The sequence below is a fragment of the Cataglyphis hispanica genome, chromosome 17, assembly GCF_021464435.1.
Source record: "Cataglyphis hispanica isolate Lineage 1 chromosome 17, ULB_Chis1_1.0, whole genome shotgun sequence".
In the NCBI taxonomy this organism is placed as follows: domain Eukaryota; kingdom Metazoa; phylum Arthropoda; class Insecta; order Hymenoptera; family Formicidae; genus Cataglyphis; species Cataglyphis hispanica.
In genome coordinates, this window is record NC_065970.1 from 4,622,968 (window position 1) to 4,646,075 (window position 23,108).

General features: G+C 26.1%; 3 protein-coding genes across 3 annotated transcripts; all 3 read left to right on the top strand.

The window, feature by feature from the left end:
• Window positions 1-10: 10 nt before the first annotated feature.
• On the top strand, window positions 11-4,820 carry LOC126855984 (uncharacterized). Its single transcript, XM_050604132.1, has 9 exons — window positions 11-151; window positions 2,245-2,364; window positions 2,485-2,602; window positions 2,693-2,954; window positions 3,075-3,191; window positions 3,262-3,352; window positions 3,742-3,890; window positions 4,571-4,703; window positions 4,770-4,820. The coding sequence occupies exons 1-9, from the start codon at window positions 11-13 to the stop codon at window positions 4,818-4,820; spliced, it is 1,182 nt and encodes a 393-aa protein (XP_050460089.1).
• Window positions 4,821-6,351: 1,531 nt separating this feature from the next.
• Window positions 6,352-11,424, top strand: LOC126855989 (uncharacterized). The gene is made up of 9 exons (XM_050604136.1): window positions 6,352-6,492; window positions 7,985-8,104; window positions 8,227-8,344; window positions 8,436-8,697; window positions 9,319-9,435; window positions 9,496-9,586; window positions 10,023-10,168; window positions 11,184-11,316; window positions 11,374-11,424. Exons 1-9 carry the CDS (start codon window positions 6,352-6,354, stop codon window positions 11,422-11,424), a joined length of 1,179 nt encoding a protein of 392 aa, XP_050460093.1.
• Window positions 11,425-14,013: 2,589 nt separating this feature from the next.
• On the top strand, window positions 14,014-22,916 carry LOC126856031 (uncharacterized). Its single transcript, XM_050604193.1, has 9 exons — window positions 14,014-14,206; window positions 15,161-15,277; window positions 15,402-15,519; window positions 15,611-15,872; window positions 16,742-16,855; window positions 16,918-17,008; window positions 17,383-17,528; window positions 22,653-22,791; window positions 22,863-22,916. The coding sequence occupies exons 1-9, from the start codon at window positions 14,063-14,065 to the stop codon at window positions 22,914-22,916; spliced, it is 1,185 nt and encodes a 394-aa protein (XP_050460150.1). The 5' UTR covers window positions 14,014-14,062.
• The last annotated feature ends 192 nt before the right edge of the window (window positions 22,917-23,108 follow it).

Consider the following 23,108-nt stretch of genomic DNA (forward strand, 5'->3'; position numbering starts at 1 on the left):
TCATGGAGAGATGATGTGTATTACGGAATATTTTAATCTTAACAGAACACTTTTGTTGACTATAGGCTTGTGGCCATATCAACAATCAAAACTTGACCGACTTCGATTTATTTTCTTCCTCGGTATTTTGACAACCGCTATTTTATTTCAAGTAAGACAACATCTTGATATTATTCTTGATATTGCAAGCTAGGCTGTAGTATGTGTTTGTAAGATTTATTGTAGCTCTCTCTATTATTTATTATATATTCCCCTCCCTCCCTCCAGCAATTTAATCTACAAAACTGTACTCATAGTTTTGTTAAAAAGAGCAATTATTATACATCGTGAAGAATCACATATTGTGAAGAAAAAAGTAACAAAAAATTAAATTAGTTTAATGTTGTTAAATTAAATAATTTAAAATAATTAACAGATTGGTATACACATGTAATTATCTAAATGTATGCAATAATTGTATGCAATATTATTATGTTTGTCTCTGATTATTTGTTATTTGGAAATTATGGCTTCAATATTTTTCTATATTAAAAATTTTGTTTCTAATTCGTTTTTAATTCATTTATACATTACGATATTTAAATATAGTACAAAAAGAGAGATACCTTGTGTATAATTGTAATTACGAAGTATTTTCATGCAACATAATTATGCATATAAAAGTAAAGATGGAGTTTCGGCATAGCTCTGATTTCAATGAAACTTTGTGAAAAGTTCATATGAAGGAGACAGAAGGCAGTCAAGAGCTAGCGCGATAATTTGTGCGCATAAATTTTATTACAATCAAATTATATTTATATTTTAATTAAGTGATACAATCATCACAGAAAACGTACGATTCGGACATTTTTTGGGTCATTTTCAGCAATTATAAAATATATGAAATATATTATATTAAAGTCGTAGCAGCAATAATACGAATAAGAATGAGTCAATCCATGTTGTCAGAAAGTAAATGTAATATAATGGGGTTTCGAAATAGAAAGAGATTGTCCGATAAAATATACCTTAAAAAGCAACTGGCAACGTGAATATACCAAATTTGAGTGAATCATTCATGTTCCATGTTGTACAGAAAGTAAATGTTACACACATATTCGAGACAGAATGTCAAGTCTCTTCATATGGATACATAAAGTAATTACAGAACGATATTTACAAATAAGACGGCGTGACTTAAAAAATTTTGATAACTTATCGATTACAACCGTATAAGTATAATACAAATATTTTCCATCTATCTGCAAAAAAAAAATTAAGGCTATTTTTCTATCTTTTAATATAATTAAATTCCATCCCCCTTTTTCAGGTGTAAGTCAAAAAATATTAATCGTAAATGAAAAATGTTAATGACCAAATTTGTAGAAAATTAAATTTTCTACAAGTTTGGTTCTTACCATTTTTAGACTAGAGTTGAAAATAAGCGAGTTATTTAATAAAAACGAATTCATCGATAAATTCAAGATAGCGGCTGAAGCAACAAGGATAAGGTCCCGAAATTCTGGATTTAGACTACTAATGACTAACTCTCTCCACGAATAGGAAAATAAAATTGTTGCAATGAATTAATGCAAATTTAAATGTCTATCTTGACTGTACTATCTATGCAACATGAGTGACTCATTCAAAGTTGGTATATTGCTAATTGTTTTTTAAAATTATATACTGATCGAATGGTGTCTTTTTGTCTCAAAATCATATTACATTACATTTACTTTTTGACAACATAAGTGACTTATTCATGTTCTATATTATTACTATTACATTTTAAAAATAATATAATATAATATAATATATTTCATATACTTTATAATTGTGCTAAATAAAAATGATCTAAATAAGAAACCGAAACGTACGTATTTTGTGATTGTATCCATCACTCTGTCTAGAGTTGTAGATTAGATTAATCTAAGATAATAAGTAGATTAATCTATCATTGTTAAAATGTGAATGTAATTTGATTGTAGTAAAATATATGTGCACAAATTATCGCGCTGGCTCGTAATTGCTTTCTATCTTCTATATATGATATATTTATAAGAATTTTTATTAGTTTATTTAAAAATAAGATTTATTTTTTTTTACTGGGAATACATAAAACGAAATTCAACTATAGATTTTAATAGACCTAATATCCATTATGCGATTAATGTTTAAACAATCTACTATACAAAAATTACATGTTAATAATTAGTTGAAAGACATTCTTTAACGCAAATATATTTAAAAAATTCTTACTTGTAGTTTACAACTTTCTTTAATTCAAAATGCACCGCTGATTTCGTCGTCAAGATTCTATCAAGCGCACTCTTTTTTAGTACCTTTGTAATAAAATACATTTTCTTCGCTATTAATGCCAAATCTGTAAGTTAACAGTTTATAATATTTATTTCAAAAGATGCTTTTAACAATTACATTCTTATACATATACTAGCAATTGTTCTGATATATAAAAACGTTATAAAAAAATAATTGGACTAACAGATAAAAGACTTATTGACCCAACTTCAATATGTGTACGATCAATTAAAAGATGAATGTGAAAATGCTATCGTTGAAAAATATAACAGTAATGCAAAACATTATATGATTGTGCTTACGGGTAAGACAAAATATTACATCACGTGCGTATAAAATTTTGGAACGTTTTGCAACAGAAGTTTAAATGATAATTACATCTTAACATTTTTAGCGTTCGGTATTTGTGGTATATCTGTTCTTATTATCGCACAACTTTGGCCGAATATAATTGCTGTTATTTCACCGATGAACGTATCTCAAGTACGTCGTCTGCCAATTATGACAGAGTATTTCATCGATCAAGAAAAATATTTTTCTTTCATTCTACTACATTTAAATGCAGCATTTTGCATAGGAATGACTGTAGTAGTGGCGACCGGAACAATGCTTATTGCATATCTTGAACATATCTGTGGACTGTTTAAAATATCTAGGTGTGAAATAAAATTATAATTTCGTATAATTAAATACAAATATATAGAGAGAATTTATATCTGCAAAATTATATTGCAAAGATAAATAAATATGTTTTTTGATAAACGTATGATTCACAGTTACCGAATTGAATGCGCAATGAGAGTAATTTTATTTCAAAATATTCAGCCAAAGAACGATACATTGATGTTAAAAGAAATAAGATATGCCGTGGATATACATCGGCAAGCTATGAAGTTAGTATCAACTCAATAATATACATACAAAACATATATATATATATAGTAATATCTTTTCTGTTTGAAGATTATCCAAAACTATGGTATCCAAATTTGAAGCAATGTTGTTCTGTTTAATAGCGATAGGAGTAATATCACTGAGTCTTAATCTTTTTCAAGTATGCCATATTTTATATTTTTAAATCTGCCTTTAAGCGTGTATTTAATATTTTATAATATAAGTATGTACAACATATGTGTTGTATTATATACGAAAGAGGTATACTTTATGTTTTCCATTATTTTGTTTTTATTTCAATAGCTCTGATTAAATAATACTGCGTATATATTATTTTAAATAAAATAAATAATTAATATATTAAAAATTACTTTAAATAAAAATAACACAAAGTGTAAATATATATTTATACATATTTTTGTACTTTATTATAATTTTTACTAAAATTAATTAAAAGGTTTATTGTATATGTCTATTTCGTTAAATAATTAAAAAACTGTATTTAGAAAATTTGATTTTATATAGTTATAATTAAAATTTGTATTTTAGATTTTTCAGATTATATCAAACAGAGATAACAACATCAGTGAAATTTTATTTCCATCTGTACTTGTGTTTATTAGTATTTTATATATGTTCTTTGCTAACTATATCCCGCAAAATGTGACAGATCATAATGATCATGTATTTGTTACCGTGTAAGATATAATTTTATAAAATACAATTATATGAAATGGATAGCTATATAAAATTTTCCATTAAAAAAAATATTATAGTATTTTATAAAAGAGATGAGTATACATATGCGAGTAATGTATGAGGTGTTATCAAAAAATTTCTGCGCTTACTAAAAAAAAAAAATGTTAGGCTTGCCTTATTTACAATTTGTCTTTATCTCCTTCGAAATAGTCTCCTCATGACCTTATACAGTTCTGGATTCTTTTCTGCTGTAGCGTGTGAATCCTCTACGATTCAGTCTGGACCTTTTATACGTTTTGAAACGTTGCTCTTTCAGCTACAATTTCATTTTTGGGAAGAAAACGAAGTAAATCACGAAGGGAGCTTTATACACTATAGAAAAAAAATTTTTAGAGAAAATTTGAAGCATGGCAGGATCGCTGAAACGGCTGTATAAAATCACAATAAAACTATTGTACTTCAAAGGGAATAAAAGCAAATTGTTAATAAGATAAGCTTAACATTTTTTATAGAGTAAGTCTGAAAAATAGTTGATAGCATCTCGTATATACATATATATATATATATATATATATATATATATATATATATATATATGTACATGTATATGTGTATGAAACAGTAGATCTATCTATTTATCTTTCTAGAAATATGAATTTTTTTCACATTAATTTTGTAGGTATAACGTTCAGTGGTACATAGCTCCATTATATGTACAGAAACTAATGCTGTTTATGTTGCAAAGGAACGTCCGAGAATTTACTTTAGGTGTTGGTGGATTATTTGTCGGATCGTTAGAGTGTTTCGCAACGGTAAGAAAATAAATATATCTTAGAATGTATTCAATACATTACAATTATATATTACAAACATTACAGCTGGTAAAAGCTTCTGTCTCATATTTTACTGTCATATATTCAACGCAGTAATGAGGTAAGAAGAAAAATTTTATCGGATAAAGTATAATCTAGCAAAAATTTAATTAATAAAATCTCAACGTTGCATCTTTTAAATATTACGTTTAGAAGAGTTAAGTATAGTTAAATATTAATCTTACATTTTATAAAATATGCATAAAAAATCTTTAGAAATTTAAATATATTTAATCAGAAAGAGAGAAAGAAAGAGATACACATTTTGTTGTGTTTTGTCTCAGGTGAAGCCTACGAGATATTTGGGATCGTTGGTTAGAAGTTGGTTAGAAGCCAAAGGAGATTTCGCCGATTAAAGTATTTGTAATTAAAAATAAATATATTATTTACTTGAAGATGAAGGTGTATTTATTTTTATACATCCCACCCGAAATGACTTTCGATTGACCTTGAAGTTGACGTTGACCTTTAAGGAGTTCAAGGTCATTGCATTTTTCCGTCACTCTCAACATAAAAAAAATTCTGACTACTTAAACAAAGTTTATAATTATACAATTTTATATGAGTTTGCAACTTTCTGCGAAACTAGGTTTAATCCATATCATGTCCTGTGCTTCGGATGTTCGAAACAAGGTTTATAATTATAATTATTACACATGGATTAGCCATTTTGGATAAAGTTCCAAAAACGATAAACCTCCGATTGCGCTGAAATTTTGAAAACCCGGAAAAAAACCCATGTATATGTGCATATACAAGTATATAATTCATATATAAATAAGATAATTCATGTATAATTATATTCGAATATATATAATTGATATATATAATAGATATGAATTATATATTTATTATGTGTGCATATATATGGGTTTTTCTTTCCGGATTGGATTGGATTGAACCTCGCTTCGCGTGAAAACTTGTAAAAGCTCACAAAAGTAAAAAAAAGTACGCCAAGGACATAAAAAATATCCTTTTATGTAACAGGAAGTTGAAAAGATATTAAAGTTGAAAAAATATTTACCTCTAATAAATTTTTATAAACAGCAATGAAATCACACTAAAAAAATCTCACAAAGATAAAAAAAAGTATATAAAAAATATTCCTTGTACGCAACAAAAAGTTGAAAAGATGTCAAAGTTGAAAAAATGCTCTCAATAGTGAATGACATTTGTCTTGGAAACGAACCGTACGTTATGAGCGCGGACAATAGAATGAAAGGTGTAAATTTGCGGTACAAAAAGGCGGCAAATACGCTTGCGCGACTTTCGCGCAAGTAATTCTCTCGATAAATATTTTCCCTCCACTTTTCTTATGGTAAACATCGGCTAAAATTACCCCGCTATTAAATCGATCGCATAATTGGGGACTTTATTGCGAGAAACATTGTCAAATTGAGGATATTTTACTTTTATTGCGTTGTAAAGTTGCGTGGTTTTCGTTACGCAAATTATGTGCGATTTATGCTAGAATTTTGCGCAAAAAGAAAAATAATAAAATACCTGATCGATCAAAGGAAAAAGGAAGGGATGTGTGCACCGTGGTCGATTTTTTCACAATCATACATGTTTTAGAGTTCATGGAGAGATGATGTGTATTACGAAATATTTTAATCTTAACAGAACACTTTTGTTGACTATAGGCTTGTGGCCATATCAACAATCAAAACTTGACCGACTTCGATTTATTTTCTTCCTCGGTATTTTGATAACCGCTACTTTATTTCAAGTAAGATATCTTGATATTATTACTACGAACTAATGTACAGCATATATGTGTGTGTGTAAGATTTATATTAATCTTTTTATTATTTATTATTTTTTCCAATAATTTATGATTTATTATATATCACTCAGTTTATATTAAAGAGACTACTCATAGTTTATATTAAAAAAAGCCGTTATTATATAGAACATCGCGAAAAAGATACGAAAAAGTCAAATCAGTTTAATAATTACAATAATTAAAAAATTGGTATACACATCATGTATATGCAATTATCTGAATGTGTAAACTGTATGCGATATTATTATCTTTGACTTTGATTATTTGTTATTTGGAAATTGAGGCCTTAATGTTTTTCTATATTGATAGTTTTGTTTTAAATTCGTCATTAAATTATTTAAATGTAGTACACTGATTTTGAGAAACATCTTATATATAGGGTGTCCTTTTCTTCCAAAAACTAAGCATTTTAGAGTAAAACGCTTTGAACAAAAATTGTATGGTTTTGAGGGTAAGATAAGAGTGTCATTGGTTGGATCTTGCACTTCAAAGTGCAAGATTTCTTGTCCAAATTAATTATTTGAATTAAAAATGGTGTTGAATAAAATGTATACTCTATTGCATTTTATACAACTATACAATTACTTTTAAAAAAATTTTGGGATTGACCAAATATCATTAATATTATTATGTAAAAGAGTTCTATTATTTAAAAAAACTTGATTTATAATAATTTTATTAATGATATAACAGTGACAGAATTAATCAAATTTGCGAACCAAGAGTACAACGTGCCGCTATTACCTGTAAATGTATGTATAAATGTGCTCAAGGGCACATTTATTGGTACATTTATCGAAATGAGATAAATGTGGTTCAGATTTTCACTATAAAGTTGCGCATTTAAGCTAAAAATGGCGATGTGCCTCTAAATGTGCCGCTAAATGTGCGCTTCAAATATGACCACATTTATCGTCACATCTAATAGATGTAAGCTCAGAATACGGGCCATAGTATTTTTATGTAACATAATTATGAATAAAAAATAATTACTATGATTTAGAATACTAAAATCATTCGAATATATTTCCACAAACTTAACTTTCCACTCCTTAACTATAATTAATATAGGCAAATATATAATATATGCCTAAAAAATATTTATAATATTTATATACATAAAAAAATTATTCTTATTCTCTAAAATAAAATATCATTTATTTTTATTTTATTTATATCTTTTGTTCTTTTTTATTACACACTTAATTATAATATGTGCAAAAATTAATATTAAAAGAAATTATAAAAATAAAAATTAAATATATTTTTTTTCTGAGAACACTTACGACGAAATTCTACTATAAACTCTATTATGGAGCCTAATGAATTATTTGATTGGAGGTCAGACAATCCTTTGTATAAAAATTAATAGTTATTAGTAATTATAAGCAGATTCTTTAATGCAAATATTTTTAAAAAATTATTGCTTTTGCAGTTTACTACATTTTTTAGTTCAAAATGCACCGCTAACTTCATTGTCAAAGTTCTATCTAACGCGCTCATTTTTATAATTTTTGTAATACACTACACCTTTTTCGCCATTAATATCGAAACAGTAAGTTAACGATATAACTTTCATTTATAATATTCATTAAGTGGCTTTTCTGACAATTAAATTTTTATAATTAGCAATTCTTTCTGACATACAAAATCGATATAACATTGTCGGACTAACAGGTGAAAGATTTATTGACACAACTTCAATATGTGTACGATGAAATAAAAGATGAATGTGAAAACGCTATCGTTGAAAAATATAATTCTAATGCGAAACTTTATACGAAAACGCTTACAGGTAAGATAAAATATTAAGATAATATTGTATCAAATGTGTGTAAAATTATGCAACAGAAGTTTAAATGATGATGATTTTCCAACATTTTTAGCAGTCAGTATTTGTGGTGCATTTGCTCTTATTATCGCACAACTTTGGTCAAATATAATTGATGTTATTTTACCGATAAACATATCTCAACCACATCGCTTGCCGATTATGACAGAATATTTCGTGGATCAAGAAAGATATTATATTTTAATCTTCCTGCATTTAAATGCAGCATTTTGTATAGGAGTGGCTGGAATGTTATCAATCGGAACATTGTTTATTGCATATCTTGAACATATCTGCGGATTGTTTAAAATTTCTAGGTATAAAATAAAATTATAATTTTATGTAAATAAATATAAGGTAAATATGCATAAAAAGATACACTTTCCTGATCAACGTAATTATCACTTAGATATGTTGCAGGAGGAAGTATTCTAAGTAATTTCCAGCAAAAATTAAGTGTCGGTCGATATTGGTTCAGAATATATAACAAATTATAGTTTCGCAATTTTTTCTTATGTATTATAAACTGATATTAGGAACAGTCGTACTTATGTGGTAATAGTTTGTTTATGACCTTTTAAGATATTTTTTCAATAATAAGGTCCACTTCCGGAAGATATAGCCTATTTGAAACTAAATTTTAATTTGAAATCAGAAATAGGAAAAGCTTCGTCTCTGTAAATGTAAACAGATATTTTTTTAACGTCTGATTTATATAAATACAATGTAAACAAACTTTGTTTTTTCTTACTTTGTAATAGAAAAGCATTAAAATTATAAAACTTTAATTTACTGTATCTACTGTATCTAAGTGGCGATTAAATTGGCGAGGTGTGATCTTTTATACATATTTATTAAATATAAATATGACATTTATATCTGCAAATTATATTGCATAGATAAATAAATATGTCTTTTGATAAATGTATTATTTACAGTTATCGCATTAAACGCGCAATGAGAGTTAATGTGTTGCAAAATATTAATCCGAAGAATGATGTATTGATAATAGAAGAAATAAGATGTGCCGTGGTTATACATCGGCAAGCTATGAAGTTAGTAACAATTCGATAATATACGTACAATAAGTAAAGTAATATTTTTTTCTATTGAAGATTATCCAAAGCTTTGGCATCCAAATTTCAAGCAATGTTATTCTGCTTAATCGCAACAGGAGTAATATCACTGAGCCTCAATCTCTTTCAGGTAAGTTTCTAATAATTTCTAATAGAATAAATAGAATAAATAGTTTCTAATAGTTTCTAATAGAAATAATATACTTAAATTTACTTTTGAGCGAGAACGTAATATTTTTAATAATATAAGTATGTATAATATATGTGTTGAATGATACAGAACATCACTCGTTTTTTCTCTTTTACCCTTATAATTTATATTTAATACTGTATTGTGTGTATAAATTATTTTAAATAAAGTAATTAATTAATTTATTAAAAATTACTTTAAATAAAAATTATATAAAGTGAAAAATACATATTTCTGTGTTTTATTATAATTGTTTTATTATAATTTTTACTATAATTAATTTAGAAACATCTGTTAGTATGTCTGTATCGTTGAATGATTAGAAAACTATGTTTAAGAAACCTGATTATACACAGCTATAAAATTTGTATTTCAGCTTTTTCAGATTGCAACGAATGGAGATAATGTCGATGAAATTTTAATTCTTTTTGTACTTGTATTTATCAGTATTTTATATATGTTCTGCGCCAACTATCTCGGGCAAAATCTGACAAATCATAATAATTATGTATTTGTTTCCGTGTAAGATATAATTTTATGAAATATAATTATAGAATATGTCCCAGAATTAGATCGACAAATTTCAAATGGTTATAAAGAGCACCAAAACAAAAATTTTGCCAATAAACTCATGTCCTAATGAGCCATTTTGGCACTAGAGCATCAAAGACAATCAAGGAAATCTCACAAATCGAAAAATTTTGATTTTCGTGAAACTTTACATGTAGATGATATAAATAGATGAATTTAGAAATTTTCAATTGCAATCCAAAAGCCATTCTAAGTAAAGTGAAGCGATTCTAGATATGAGAAATGAAATCATCTCTATTATATCTAGAGAAGTTTCTTTGCTTTTCTCGATATATCTCGAGAATTATTCAAGATGAATATTTTATGCAAATGTTCCATGGTGGGTTAGTTCCATGGTGTTTCCATTTAAGCGCATTAATAAAAAAAAAAATAATTTTTTTCAAAGATTTTTGCCCTTGATCTTCTAGCCAAAATTGCTCATTTGCTGATTTATTGACTTGTTTTGGTGTCTTTTACAACTACTTGAAGTATTTTGGTCTAATTTTTTCATCCTATATAGAATAGTTATTAGCTATATAACATTTTACATTAAAACAAAAATATAAAGCGTCGTCTACAATAGGAGTAAGAGAGTAGGATTAGGAAATAAAAATAATTTATTTGCATTTTTTCAGCCCTTTTAAACCAGAAATAGTATATATATATATATATATATATATATATATATATATATATATATAAATATATATATATAAAATTTTATACATATATATATATATATAAAATTAATTAATAACACTTTGATGCATATATATATATATATATATATATATATATATATAATATATGTATGCATCAAAGTGTTATTAATTAATTTTATATATATATATATATATATATAAATTTATATATATATATATATATATATATGCATCAAAGTGTTATTAATTAATTTTTTTAAAATTACAAATTTTTCACGCAGTTACAATTTACACTAATTTTGTAGGTATAACGTTCAGTGGTATTTAGCTCCTTTATGTGTACAGAAAATAATACTGTTTCTGTTGCAAAAAAACTCCCAAGAGTTTACTATAAGTGTTTGTGGATTATTTATCGCATCATTAGAGGGTTTTGCAACGGTAAGGAAATAAATACATCACAAAATGTATTTATTATATTATAATTAAACATTACAGCTGGTGAAAACTTCGGTCTCATATTTTACTGTCATATATTCAGTGCAGTGATGAGGTAAGAAGAGAAATTCTATCCAATAAAATATAATCTGACAAAGTTAATAAAGCTTCAATATTACAATTTTTTATATTATATTTAAAAAAGTTAGAAATAGTTAAATGCTAATTCCACAGTTATTTATATCTAAACGGGCGTAAGAAAAATCTTCAGAAATTTAAATATTTTCTAGGAAGAGAGAAAGAAAGAAATACAGATACATTTTGCTGTGCTTCGATTGAAGATATTTGGGATCATTGGGATCATTGGCTAAATTATAATTGGAAAGTTCCGTCAAGTAGGGTTTCGCCGATTAAAGTAGTCTTATTAAGTAGCATTATCAAAAATAAATATATATTTATTTGAAGATATTAGCTTTAAATCTTCTTTCCTTTCTTGCTCTTCCAACTCGCTTATCGCAATATCGAATGACTCCGATTATTATTTATTAGACGCGTTCGCCGTTGCGAGATTAGCTATGATGATTGTCATGATGGCGCTCTTTACTATTTAATAACTTTAGCTGTCAATCTCGTGGTTGCATTTTTTAATATTTTAATTATAACTGCCAATAAAGTTTTACCGTTTAAATTTAAAACTAACTCTTCGGAGAAAGTGATGTTGGACTTTTTCAATTATCGCTCAATATTTAATTTGATACGAAGCCCAAACAATGGTGATAAATATTCAAGCTAATCTAATTAATTAGCAAAATAATAGTTTTAATGTATAAATGTTATTAAAATATTTATAAAACCGCATAAACAATCCAAGCTTCTTGAACGCATGGTTCGTAACAGACTGAATGTATTTTACAAAAATAAATCAGCACAAAATGTTACACCTAAGTCACGAATAGCATCGGTAATCAAGAGAAGATTTTTCATTTAACAAATAATTATGTATATATGACTTTTTTTCCGACTAAAATGAATCACGTGGCATTTGTATAGATTAAAATGCAAATTATTTATATATATATTACTCAAAGTATTTAAACGAAGAAGATCAAGTTGCAATAGGTCTGCGTCATCAGGCTGTGAATCCACCAAAAAATTTTCAGATCATCCGCGTCTAGCAAAAATTCATAACGCTTAAAAATTTCTTTAATATTATTTATAAATAAATTAAACAAAAGCGGACCTAAATGCGATCCTTAAGATAGCATTTATAATTCTGTGAAAAGTTACACAATAATAAAACACTATCAAAAACTTTTTTAAAATCAGTATATATAATATTAATTTGGGAGCTTTCCTTAATATCCGAGTTAATAAAATCTTGATATAATAAAAGATTTGTTGCTGCAAAACGACCAGTCACAAAATCATGTTGTTTATCAATTATTATATTTCTAAACAAAGACGAAAGTTCACTCGCAACAATATTTTCGGCATAAGATTTTGTTTATTTATGGTATTTGTAAACTAGAGTGTTATCTTCATTTTTAAATACAGGCGTCACAAGAGAGTTTCAGAAAAGTAGCTAGAGTTCAGGAAAAATACGATAGAGATTTATTATAAATTAACCAGAGTACTCTAGACATAATATAGTTGCAAGATATGTAAAGTATTGAAGGGATGCCATATACCATTGATTCCAGGACTAGATGAATTCACTTAATGTTGATGCACTCGAAAATGTCACTAATAATAACATTAATACTAATATATATATATATATATATATATATATATATATATATATATATATAATAATAAGATCTTGCTTATATACTATATCTCTGCTGTTCATCCATTCAACAGAATAAATAAATTCAAAATAGTTCGCGAAATAATTTGCAATAGAAGTGCTATCTTCGATATAGGAATCATTGTGATAAATATACATTAGCGACGAAATTAGAAGACGTCATCAAAATTAATAAAAATCCCCCAAAAAAATTTTAACGTTATTTTGGATAATATATTTTGATTTTCGCATATAATATTTAAAATATTTATATTATTTTCACATGTCTAATTTATTCGTATTTTTTGCATATGTAAATCTTTTAGTTTAAGCATTTTGTTGATCAAGATGACATAAAAATGCATATATATATATATATATATATATATATATATATATATAATGATTTATATAAATACACAAAACAGTTCTAATATCATATATCATGCACAGACTTGATTAAATATAAATTTTAAATAATATGAACTTACCAGAAAGGTTCGATGCTTTCAATAGTGAATGACTAGAACGCGAAGCGTACATTATGAGAGCGGACAATACAATGAATAACCGTGTAAATTTGCGACATAAAAAGCGGCGAATACGTATGCGCGACTTTCACGTAAATAATTCTCTCGATAAATATTTTCTCTCCTCTTTTCTTATGGCAAACACCCGCCGAAATTACCTCGCTATCAAATCGATCGCATAATTGGAGACTTTATTGCGCGAAATATAGTCAAACTGAGGATATTTTACTTTTACCACGACGTACAGTGTGGATTTGCATTACACAAAATTATATGCAATTTGTGCTAAAATTTTGCAGAAAAAAAAAGTAATAAAATACTTGATCGAGCAATGGGAAAGAGGGAGGGATGTGGGGGTGAAAGGGGTGTGTGCACCGTCGGCGAATTTTTCGCAGTCACACAGTAGTTCTACTATAGTGTTCATGGAGAGATGATGTGTATCTCGGCACAATATTTTCATCTTAACAGAATACTTTTGCTGATTATAGGCTTGTGGCCATATCAACAATCAAAACTCGATCGACTTCGATTTATTTTTTTCCTTGGCATTTTGACGACTGCTATTTTATTTCAAGTAAGACAACATCTTGATATTATTATTACAAGCTAGACTATAATACACAATATATATGTGTGAGATTTATCGTAATACTCTATTATTTATTATGTATTCCAATAATTTCTGATTTACTAAATTGCACTCATAGTTTATATTAAAGGGAGCACTTATAGTTTATATTAAAGAGAGCAGTTATTATAGAGAACATTGCAGAAAAAATATCAAAAAAATCAAATCAGTTTAATAATTATAATAATTAACAGATTCTTCAGACACAATATCTAAACTGCATCTATCTATGCAAATTGTACGCGATATTATTATCTTTGACTTTGATTATTTGTTATTTCGAAATTATGGTCTCGATATTTTTCTATATTGAAAGTTTTGATTTTAATTCATCTATACAAAACATTATTTAAATATAGTATGATGATTTTGAGAAACATATTATAAATAATTATAAATACGAAGTATTTTCATGTAACATAATTATAAATAAAAAAATAATTACTATGATTTAGAATACTAAAATTATTTATTTAAATATTTCTACAAAATCCTTAACAATAATTAATATAGGCAAATATACGTCTAAAACATATTTATAATATTTATAATATTTATAATATTTATATACACATTTATAATATTTATGTACACAAAAGAATTATTCTTATTCTCTAAAATAAAATATCATTTATTTTTATTTTTATTTATATTTTTGTTTTTTTATTACACACTTAATTATAATATATGCAAAAATCAATATTAAAAGAAATTATAAAAATAAAAATTAATTATATTTTCTTTCCTGAAAACATTTACGACGAAATTCTATTATAGACCCTACTGTGGAGCCAATTATATGATTGACGATCAGACAATCCTTTTAAAAATTGCAAGTTATTAATAATTAAAAGCAGATTCTTTAATGCAAATATTTTTAAAAAATTATTGCTTTTGCAGTTTACTACATTTTTTAGTTCAAAATGCACCGCTAACTTCATTGTCAAAGTTCTATCTAACGCGTGCTTTTTTAACATTTATGATACATTATATCTTTTTGCCATTAATATCAAAACTGTAAGTTAACAATATAATTTTCGTTTATAATATGTATTAAGAGATTTTTTGACAATAAAATTTTTATAAATAGCAATTCTTTCTGACATACAAAAGCGGTATAAAAAAATTATTGGACTAACAGGTGAAAGATTTATTGACACAACTTCAATATGTGTACGATGAAATAAAAGATGAATGTGAAAACGCTATCGTTGAAAAATATAATTCTAATGCGAAACGTTATACGAAAGCGCTTACAGGTAAGATGAAATATTAAGATAATATTGTATCAAATGTGTGTAAAATTATGCAACAGAAGTTTAAATGATGATGATTTTCCAACACTTTTAGCAGTCAGTATTTGTGGTACATCTGCTCTTATTATCGCACAACTTTGGTCAAATATAATTGATGTTATTTTACCGATAAACATATCTCAACCACATCGCTTGCCGATTATGACAGAATATTTCGTGGATCAAGAAAAATATTATATTTTAATCTTCCTGCATTTAAATGCAGCATTTTGTATAGGAGTGGCTGGAATGGTATCAGTCGGAACAATGCTTATTGCATATCTTGAACATACCTGTGGATTATTTCAAATTTCTAGGTATAAAACAAAATTATAAATTTGTGTAAATAAATATGCATAAAAGATCACACTTCACCGATTTAATTGTCACTTAGATATGTTGTAGAGGGAAGTGTTCTGATTTTCAGCGGGAAATTACTCACAAGGGACATCTCATAACTGTTCGGAACCGATTTGGTTCTCCTTGAAACATGTTGTTAAATACAAAAATCTAAGGGACACATATTTTTTTATTTTTTTTACATGCCCGTTTCCATGTTTCGGGAGTAAAACATTCCTTTGAAAAGAAACGGAGTTTTCTGGGGGAGTCAAATGTCGTATCAGTAAAACTGTACAAAAAAAAAAAAATTTTTATTTTAATTTTTTTTTTAAAAGAATTTTTTAAAAATTTTTTAAGAATTTTTTTAAAAAAATTTTTATTTTAATTTCATTTTAAAAAGAATTTTTTTTTGTAACTTTAAAGCACTCTTCTAACTGTCAAACTTTTGTTTAGTAATTTGTTTTCTATCTTTTATTGTTTTGACAATGTTTTATCCCCCCAAAGAAACACGTTTTTTTCAAAGGGTATTTCACCCCCTAAACATAAAAACGGGCACGTAAAAAAATACGTATTTCTTAGATTTTTATGTATAAAAAATAAAAATAAAATACGTATTTCTTAGATTTTTATGTTTAACATATTTCAAGGAGAACCAAATATAGGTTCCGGACAGTTGTGACATGTCCCTTTTCAGAACACTCCCCCCTACAACATATCTAAATGGCGATTAAATTGATGAGGCATTTTTTATGCATATCTACCAAATATAAATATAGAAAATTTATATTTGCAAAAATATATTGCAAAGATAAATAAATATGTGTCTTGATAAACGTATTATTCACAGTTATCGCATTAAACGCGCAATGAGACTCATTATATTACAAAATATTAATCCGAAGAACGATATATTGCTAGAAGAAATAAAGTATGCCGTGCATATACATCGGCAAGCTATGAAGTTAGTATCAACTCGATAATATGCGTAAAAAAAATGTATAGTAATATTTTTCATATTTGAAGATTATCCAAAGCTACGGTATCCAAATTTGAAGCAATGTTATTCTGCTTAATCACAACAGGAATAATATCACTGAGCCTTAATCTTTTTCAGGTATGTCTCAAATTATATTCTTAAATCTGTTTTTGAACAATTTACTTTTCTATAATATAAGTGTGTGTAATATATGTTGTGTGATATGGAAGAAATATATCTCCTTCCATTTCTCTCGCTTTCTTTCTTTCATTCTAATATTTTTGTTTAATTAATATTACGTACAAATTATATTTTTGTAAACAAAATGAAGAACTGAGCCAATAATGATCACTGAAAATCACAATGTAAATTTCCCGGGTATTATATGTACTAATTTGGTATAACTTTATTATATTTTTCATTTCTTTATTTAAGAACTTATGTGTGCCGTAGAATGATTCAGAAACTGGATCTATGAAATTGTTTATAGCTATAAAATTTGTATGTTCTAGATTTTTCGGATTGCATCAATCGAAGATAATATCAATGAAATTATAATTCCCTGTATATTTGTATTTAACAGTATTTTATATATGTTTTGCGCCAATTATGTCGGGCAAAATGTAACAGATTATAATAATCATGTGTTTGATACTGTGTAAGATATATTTCTACAAAATGCAATTATATATTAAGATAATCGGTTTTTTAAAATTTTACATTAAAAACAAAGATTATAGTAGTTTGTAAAATAGCCTTTGCTGTTATATACTCGCGTGAATGTGCATATATGCATGTATACGTGTATTAAAATTATATACACCTTGTATACACATACATATATATCGTATATCTTTTTTCCTAAAATTACAAATATTTATGTTGTAGGTACAATGTTCAGTGGTACGTAGCTCCGTTACATGTACAAAAACTGATGCTGTTTCTGTTGCAAAGTAACGTCCATGACTTTACTTTAGATGTCGGCGGATTATTTATCGGATCGTTAGAGTGTTTTGCCACGGTAAGGAAATAAATACATCACAAAATGTATTTATTATATTATAATTAAACATTACAGCTGGTGAAAACTTCGGTCTCTTATTTTACTGTCATGTATTCAACACAATAATAAGGTAAGAAAATAAATTCTAACGAATAAAATGTAATCTGGCAAAAATTTTGTTAACAGAATCTTAAATCTATTACAATCTTTAATATTATATCTAAAAAAATTTTAAAATAATTTAATATTAATATGTACGTGAACAGACACATAAGGGATTTCCGAAAATATAAATATATGCAATCAAAAAGAGATATCATAGAGCTTGTGTATTATATAGTTTTCTGTGTTTAAAAAAATTGAGCATTTTTCAATTTCAAATATAAAACACTGATATAATTTCTTAATTTTACATTATTCTTGTTTTATTTTTATTTGCTATGTATGTATTTACATTATTTTTTAAATTATAATAAAGAATAATTTTTCTATTGTTAATATTACCATAATCAAATGTCTTTTTTATAGTTAATTTTTCTAACAATAAATAGTTTTATGTGGAAAAAAAAAATATTAAAATTTCAGAAATAAAACTGTCTTTAATAAGAATCATATTATTTTTAAATGTAATTTGATAATTTAAATGTCCTACGTATAGAAGCTAAAAAAAAGGTTTTTCTTACAGATGACATAACATTAGCTATTATATGTGCTATGTATCAAATAACAGATTAATGTTAAATTGTCAAAAATTTCAATTTTTATGTTTACGCATTTTGATCATAATAAATATTTAAGATGTAAACATACAAAGCAAAACTATTTCTTGAAAAATAAGGTTACATACTAGATGAGCGGTAAGTCTGATTGATACATCGACACTTCAAATCAGGAGATCCCTTCGAAGATTAACCGTTTCACATGAGTGCGTGTAATAGAATGATGTTGCAACGTCGAGAAAAAGGAAATGCGCTTGCGTGAGACTTTTTTCTCTCAAGTTTATTTTCTCTAATTTTTGCTGGAAAAGAGACATCCGTTCCATTGCTCAAATAACCTTTAATCATATCGATCGTACCTAATCGTGGACAATTTTCACAGGGAAAGTAGCTAAATTGCGAATTAATATCGAAGGCGTAAGCTAACGTTCTCTAGCACTTAGTATCAATTTTTTTATAAAATTTTGGATAAAACAGAAAGAAGGAAAACATTCAATCGATCGGTCGAAAAGAGGGGATAAAAGAAATGTTATCGACTCCCTCACGATCATACGTGTCTCGACGCTCTCGAAGAGATTATCTGCGTGGAAAGTCGATATTTTAACATCAATCGTATTCTCCTGCTCACAGTTGGCTTATGGCCTTACGCGCAATCCAAACTCGTTCGAGCGCAGCTGATTTTGCTCTACGGCATTCTGACAAGCTTCATTTTATTTCAAGTACATCAATGGTTTTTTTACATAATTATGCGATATTTACATTACATAAATTTTGTAAGCTAACATATTGTTACTTGTAATCTGGTACGTATTTATGTTAACTGTGGCATTTGTGATTTAATACGTATGTATTTATGTTGATTATGGCACATAATTTTATGTATGTGACTTCCTCACACTTCTGTCCAAGCATGCGTAGAGAAGGACAATTTTAATAATTTACATATTTTTCTGTTTATTGATAAGATAAGGAACGTGTTATTTTTTTTGATATTTATTTTGATTCGACAAATTCATTTCTCGCAGTTTATGATATTTATGACTACAACATGCACTTTACAATATGCCATCAAAATTCTTTCTGCCGCATCTTTCTTCATGTTTCATTTGATACTGTACGGCAAGTTTTCCTTTAACATGGACGTCGTAAGTAAACAATTGAAATTTTTCTAATTGTTTAAATAAACGTGTCATGCTTTGCAATTTTTGTTATTTTTATTATATATATATATATATATATATATATATATAATATTTTATTATATATATATATATATATATATATATATATATATATATATATATTATATATATTTTGTTATTTGTTATTTTTGTTATTGTTGTTTGGATTAATTGTTATGTGATGATTTATTCTTATGGATTTGATGACCGTTGCATAGAAATAGATGTACTGAAAAAATGTACTAGGTAGAAAAAAATTTTTTAATATTTCAAAATATTATTTATTAAATTCTTGCGGAGAACATTGTTATTTCAATCAGCATTCGAATATATTTGAATTAGCAAAATATAAAATGCATGAAATATAAATGCAAATATAAAAGCAAAGTATATATATTTTATTTCCCTCAACAAAACTCACATGGTATAGAGAAATTTCGTTGATACGACAGGTGAAACATTTATTAGAACTACTTCAATGTACCTATAACGAACTAAGGGATGAGAGTGAAGTGGCCATTATAGAAAAATATTGGAATATCGGAAAACGTTACACTGAAATACTTACGCGTAAGACAATCTTACATAATTTTTTTGAAAAGTATCTTCTATTCAAAACACTTGAATAATTAAAGATGAACAAAATTTATAACTATATGATAATTATTAATTCTTCTAATATATTAACAAGTAAATATCTCCCTATAATTGTGACTTTTACATTACTTTTTAGTGATTACCATGTGTGGTACGAGTGTTTTTATTCTTTCTCCATTTCTGCCTCATATTTTCGCCATTGTAATGCCCGGAAATGAATCTCGACCACACATTTCGCTAATCTCAGAATACTTTATCGATCAAGAAAAATATTTTTATTTAATTCTGTTACATACCAACGCAGCATTTTGCATAGGGACGATGGTAATGCTAGCGACGGGAACAATGAGTATAACATATATTCAACATATTTGTGGAATGTTACGGATTGCTAGGTAAGAAAATTAAAGTGATAATGGCCACAAAAGTTTACGTCTACAAAATCAAAAGTTTCAATTCAATTTTATTTCAAGTTTCATCAAAAATTTTATTTTAATTAAAAAAATTTAATGAAATTTTATTAGATTTATACTGGGATTAATTCTTATGTGATGATTTATTCTTATGGATTTGATGACCGTTGCATAGAAATAGATGTACTGAAAAAATGTACTAAGTACAAAAAAATTTTTTAATATTCCAAAATATTATTTATTAAATTCTTGCGGAGAACATTGTTATTTCAATCAGCATTCAAATATATTTGAATTAGCAAAATATAAAATGCATGAAACATAAATGCAAATATAAAAGCAAAGTATGCTTTTATTTACAAATAAAAAAAATTGCTTTATTATATATTACTTTCACAAAAAGATATTTTAATATTTTCAATTGCTTGGTTCAGAAAAACAGTATCCTTTTATCTTATTAAATAATTTTTTATCATCAAATAAATATTTTTTTATATTAAAATTTTAAATATTTTGTTTTCAAAATCATAATTTTTATTATACGCAAATAATAGGTTATTTAATACAATAAAACATTTTTAGAAATAAAGTATATATTTATTTAAGTAAAATAACAATCAAAATTAATAGAATGTATTTATTTATGAGAGCCAATCAAATATAACTTTTAATAAACTTTCAACATAAATAAAAATTTTGAAAATAAAATATTTAAAATTTTAATATAAAATAATATTTATTTGAACATTTGGTTTACATTTGACAGTCTCTCGTAGTTAAAAAAAAAATTATTATTTTTAGTGTAATTATAAAATTATTAATATATCACGTAAATTATTATTTATAGTTATCGTATGGAGAAGATCATAAGCATTGATACTCAAAAAATAAGCACTGCAAAAAGTGCAAATTTGATTTACATAAGTATAGTGTATGCCGTAGATATGCATCGCAAGGCTATAAAGTTTGTGTTCTTTGGATGTATATATTTATCGAAAATATCGTAATATAAAGAATTCATTTTAGGTATAAAATTCTTGATGAATTTTATTTAAGAAAAATGTAAAACTTTGGATACTTTTTTATTGCTATCAATAATTAAAAAATTAATAACTTTTATACAAAGTATACGATATAATAAAAACTGTTTGCATTTAATTTTACAAGGTTAATTTTGCTTCAAAAATTTTTAATTTTTTTAATTATAAATTTATTTTCTTTAATGTATTTAATTTTGCAAATAAAGAAATAATAAACCAAGAAATAGAATAACCATTACGAATTAAAATTCGTTTGTCTGAATAAAAAGAAAACATCTATGCCTGAATTGATTTCTATGTATTATGATACATATTGTATAAGAACGCAAATAATATCTTTCACGTTTTTTATTAAAGGTTTACAAAAATTTTTATTTCCTCATTTAATAAATTCTTATTCTTCCTTATAATAGACGGATTACTTACAGCAAGTCTCAATCTTTATCTGGCAAGTATTGTCTTTTCTTAAAGCGTAGAATCATAAAAATATCCATAAAATAATTAATTATGATATTGCAAAACTTATATTTCAGATTTTTCACGAACTGTCATCTGAATGCGCTATCGCACAAATTATAAAGTATTGTATTTTTGTGTACACCTATTATACATATACTTTCCTCGCCAATTATTGTGGACAACAAATTATAGATCATAATAATCACATATTTGCTACTGTGTAAGAAAGATTTTCATGTGACAATCACAAATTAAAATAATTATATGAAAGACAAAGGCAATTTCTTAAATAAATATGCGTATTATAAAAATTATTTATGAATTTTATGCTTGTCAAAAATTACCGGTCAGCTGTTTCGTCATCATTTCGTAGGTACAATGTTCAATGGTATATAGCACCCTTGCATATACAAAAACTGATACTATTCCTGTTACAAAGAGGAACTAAAGCTTTTGACAATCTAGTAATTATTGGTGGATTGTTTGTAGGATCCTTAGAAGGCTTTGCCACGGTGAAAATTTTATTAGAATTTACTCAACAAAAAGTTTTTCAAACATTTCAAGAAAATATCTCTTATTGCAGTTGGTCAGCGCGTCAATTTCATACTTTGCATTTCTTTATTCCACAAGACAATAATTATCATGCCGATATCGATGAACTTATGCTATATAAAGTCGATATAGTGCAGATTTGATATATTATATGGATATATTAAATGGATATAATAATATAATGGAGCTACTCAAATTAATAGAAATGCGACGATAATAAATAATTATACATTTATCTTTTGTTAAATTATATTTTTTTCCTTAATGCGACATATAT

Bases quoted from the DNA above. Each gene is read 5' to 3' on its own strand.
- LOC126855984 (XM_050604132.1), top strand. From the start codon at position 11: ATGATGTGTATTACGGAATATTTTAATCTTAACAGAACACTTTTGTTG. The intron at 152-2,244 runs GTAAGACAACAT...TCTTACTTGTAG, and splicing joins CAACCGCTATTTTATTTCAA to TTTACAACTTTCTTTAATTC. The intron at 3,353-3,741 runs GTATGCCATATT...TTTGTATTTTAG, and splicing joins TGAGTCTTAATCTTTTTCAA to ATTTTTCAGATTATATCAAA.
- LOC126856031 (XM_050604193.1), top strand. From the start codon at position 14,063: ATGATGTGTATCTCGGCACAATATTTTCATCTTAACAGAATACTTTTG. The intron at 16,856-16,917 runs GTTAGTATCAAC...TCATATTTGAAG, and splicing joins ATACATCGGCAAGCTATGAA to ATTATCCAAAGCTACGGTAT. The intron at 22,792-22,862 runs GTGAAAATTTTA...CTCTTATTGCAG, and splicing joins CCTTAGAAGGCTTTGCCACG to TTGGTCAGCGCGTCAATTTC.
- LOC126855989 (XM_050604136.1), top strand. From the start codon at position 6,352: ATGATGTGTATTACGAAATATTTTAATCTTAACAGAACACTTTTGTTG. The intron at 9,587-10,022 runs GTAAGTTTCTAA...TTTGTATTTCAG, and splicing joins TGAGCCTCAATCTCTTTCAG to CTTTTTCAGATTGCAACGAA. The intron at 11,317-11,373 runs GTAAGGAAATAA...TAAACATTACAG, and splicing joins CATTAGAGGGTTTTGCAACG to CTGGTGAAAACTTCGGTCTC.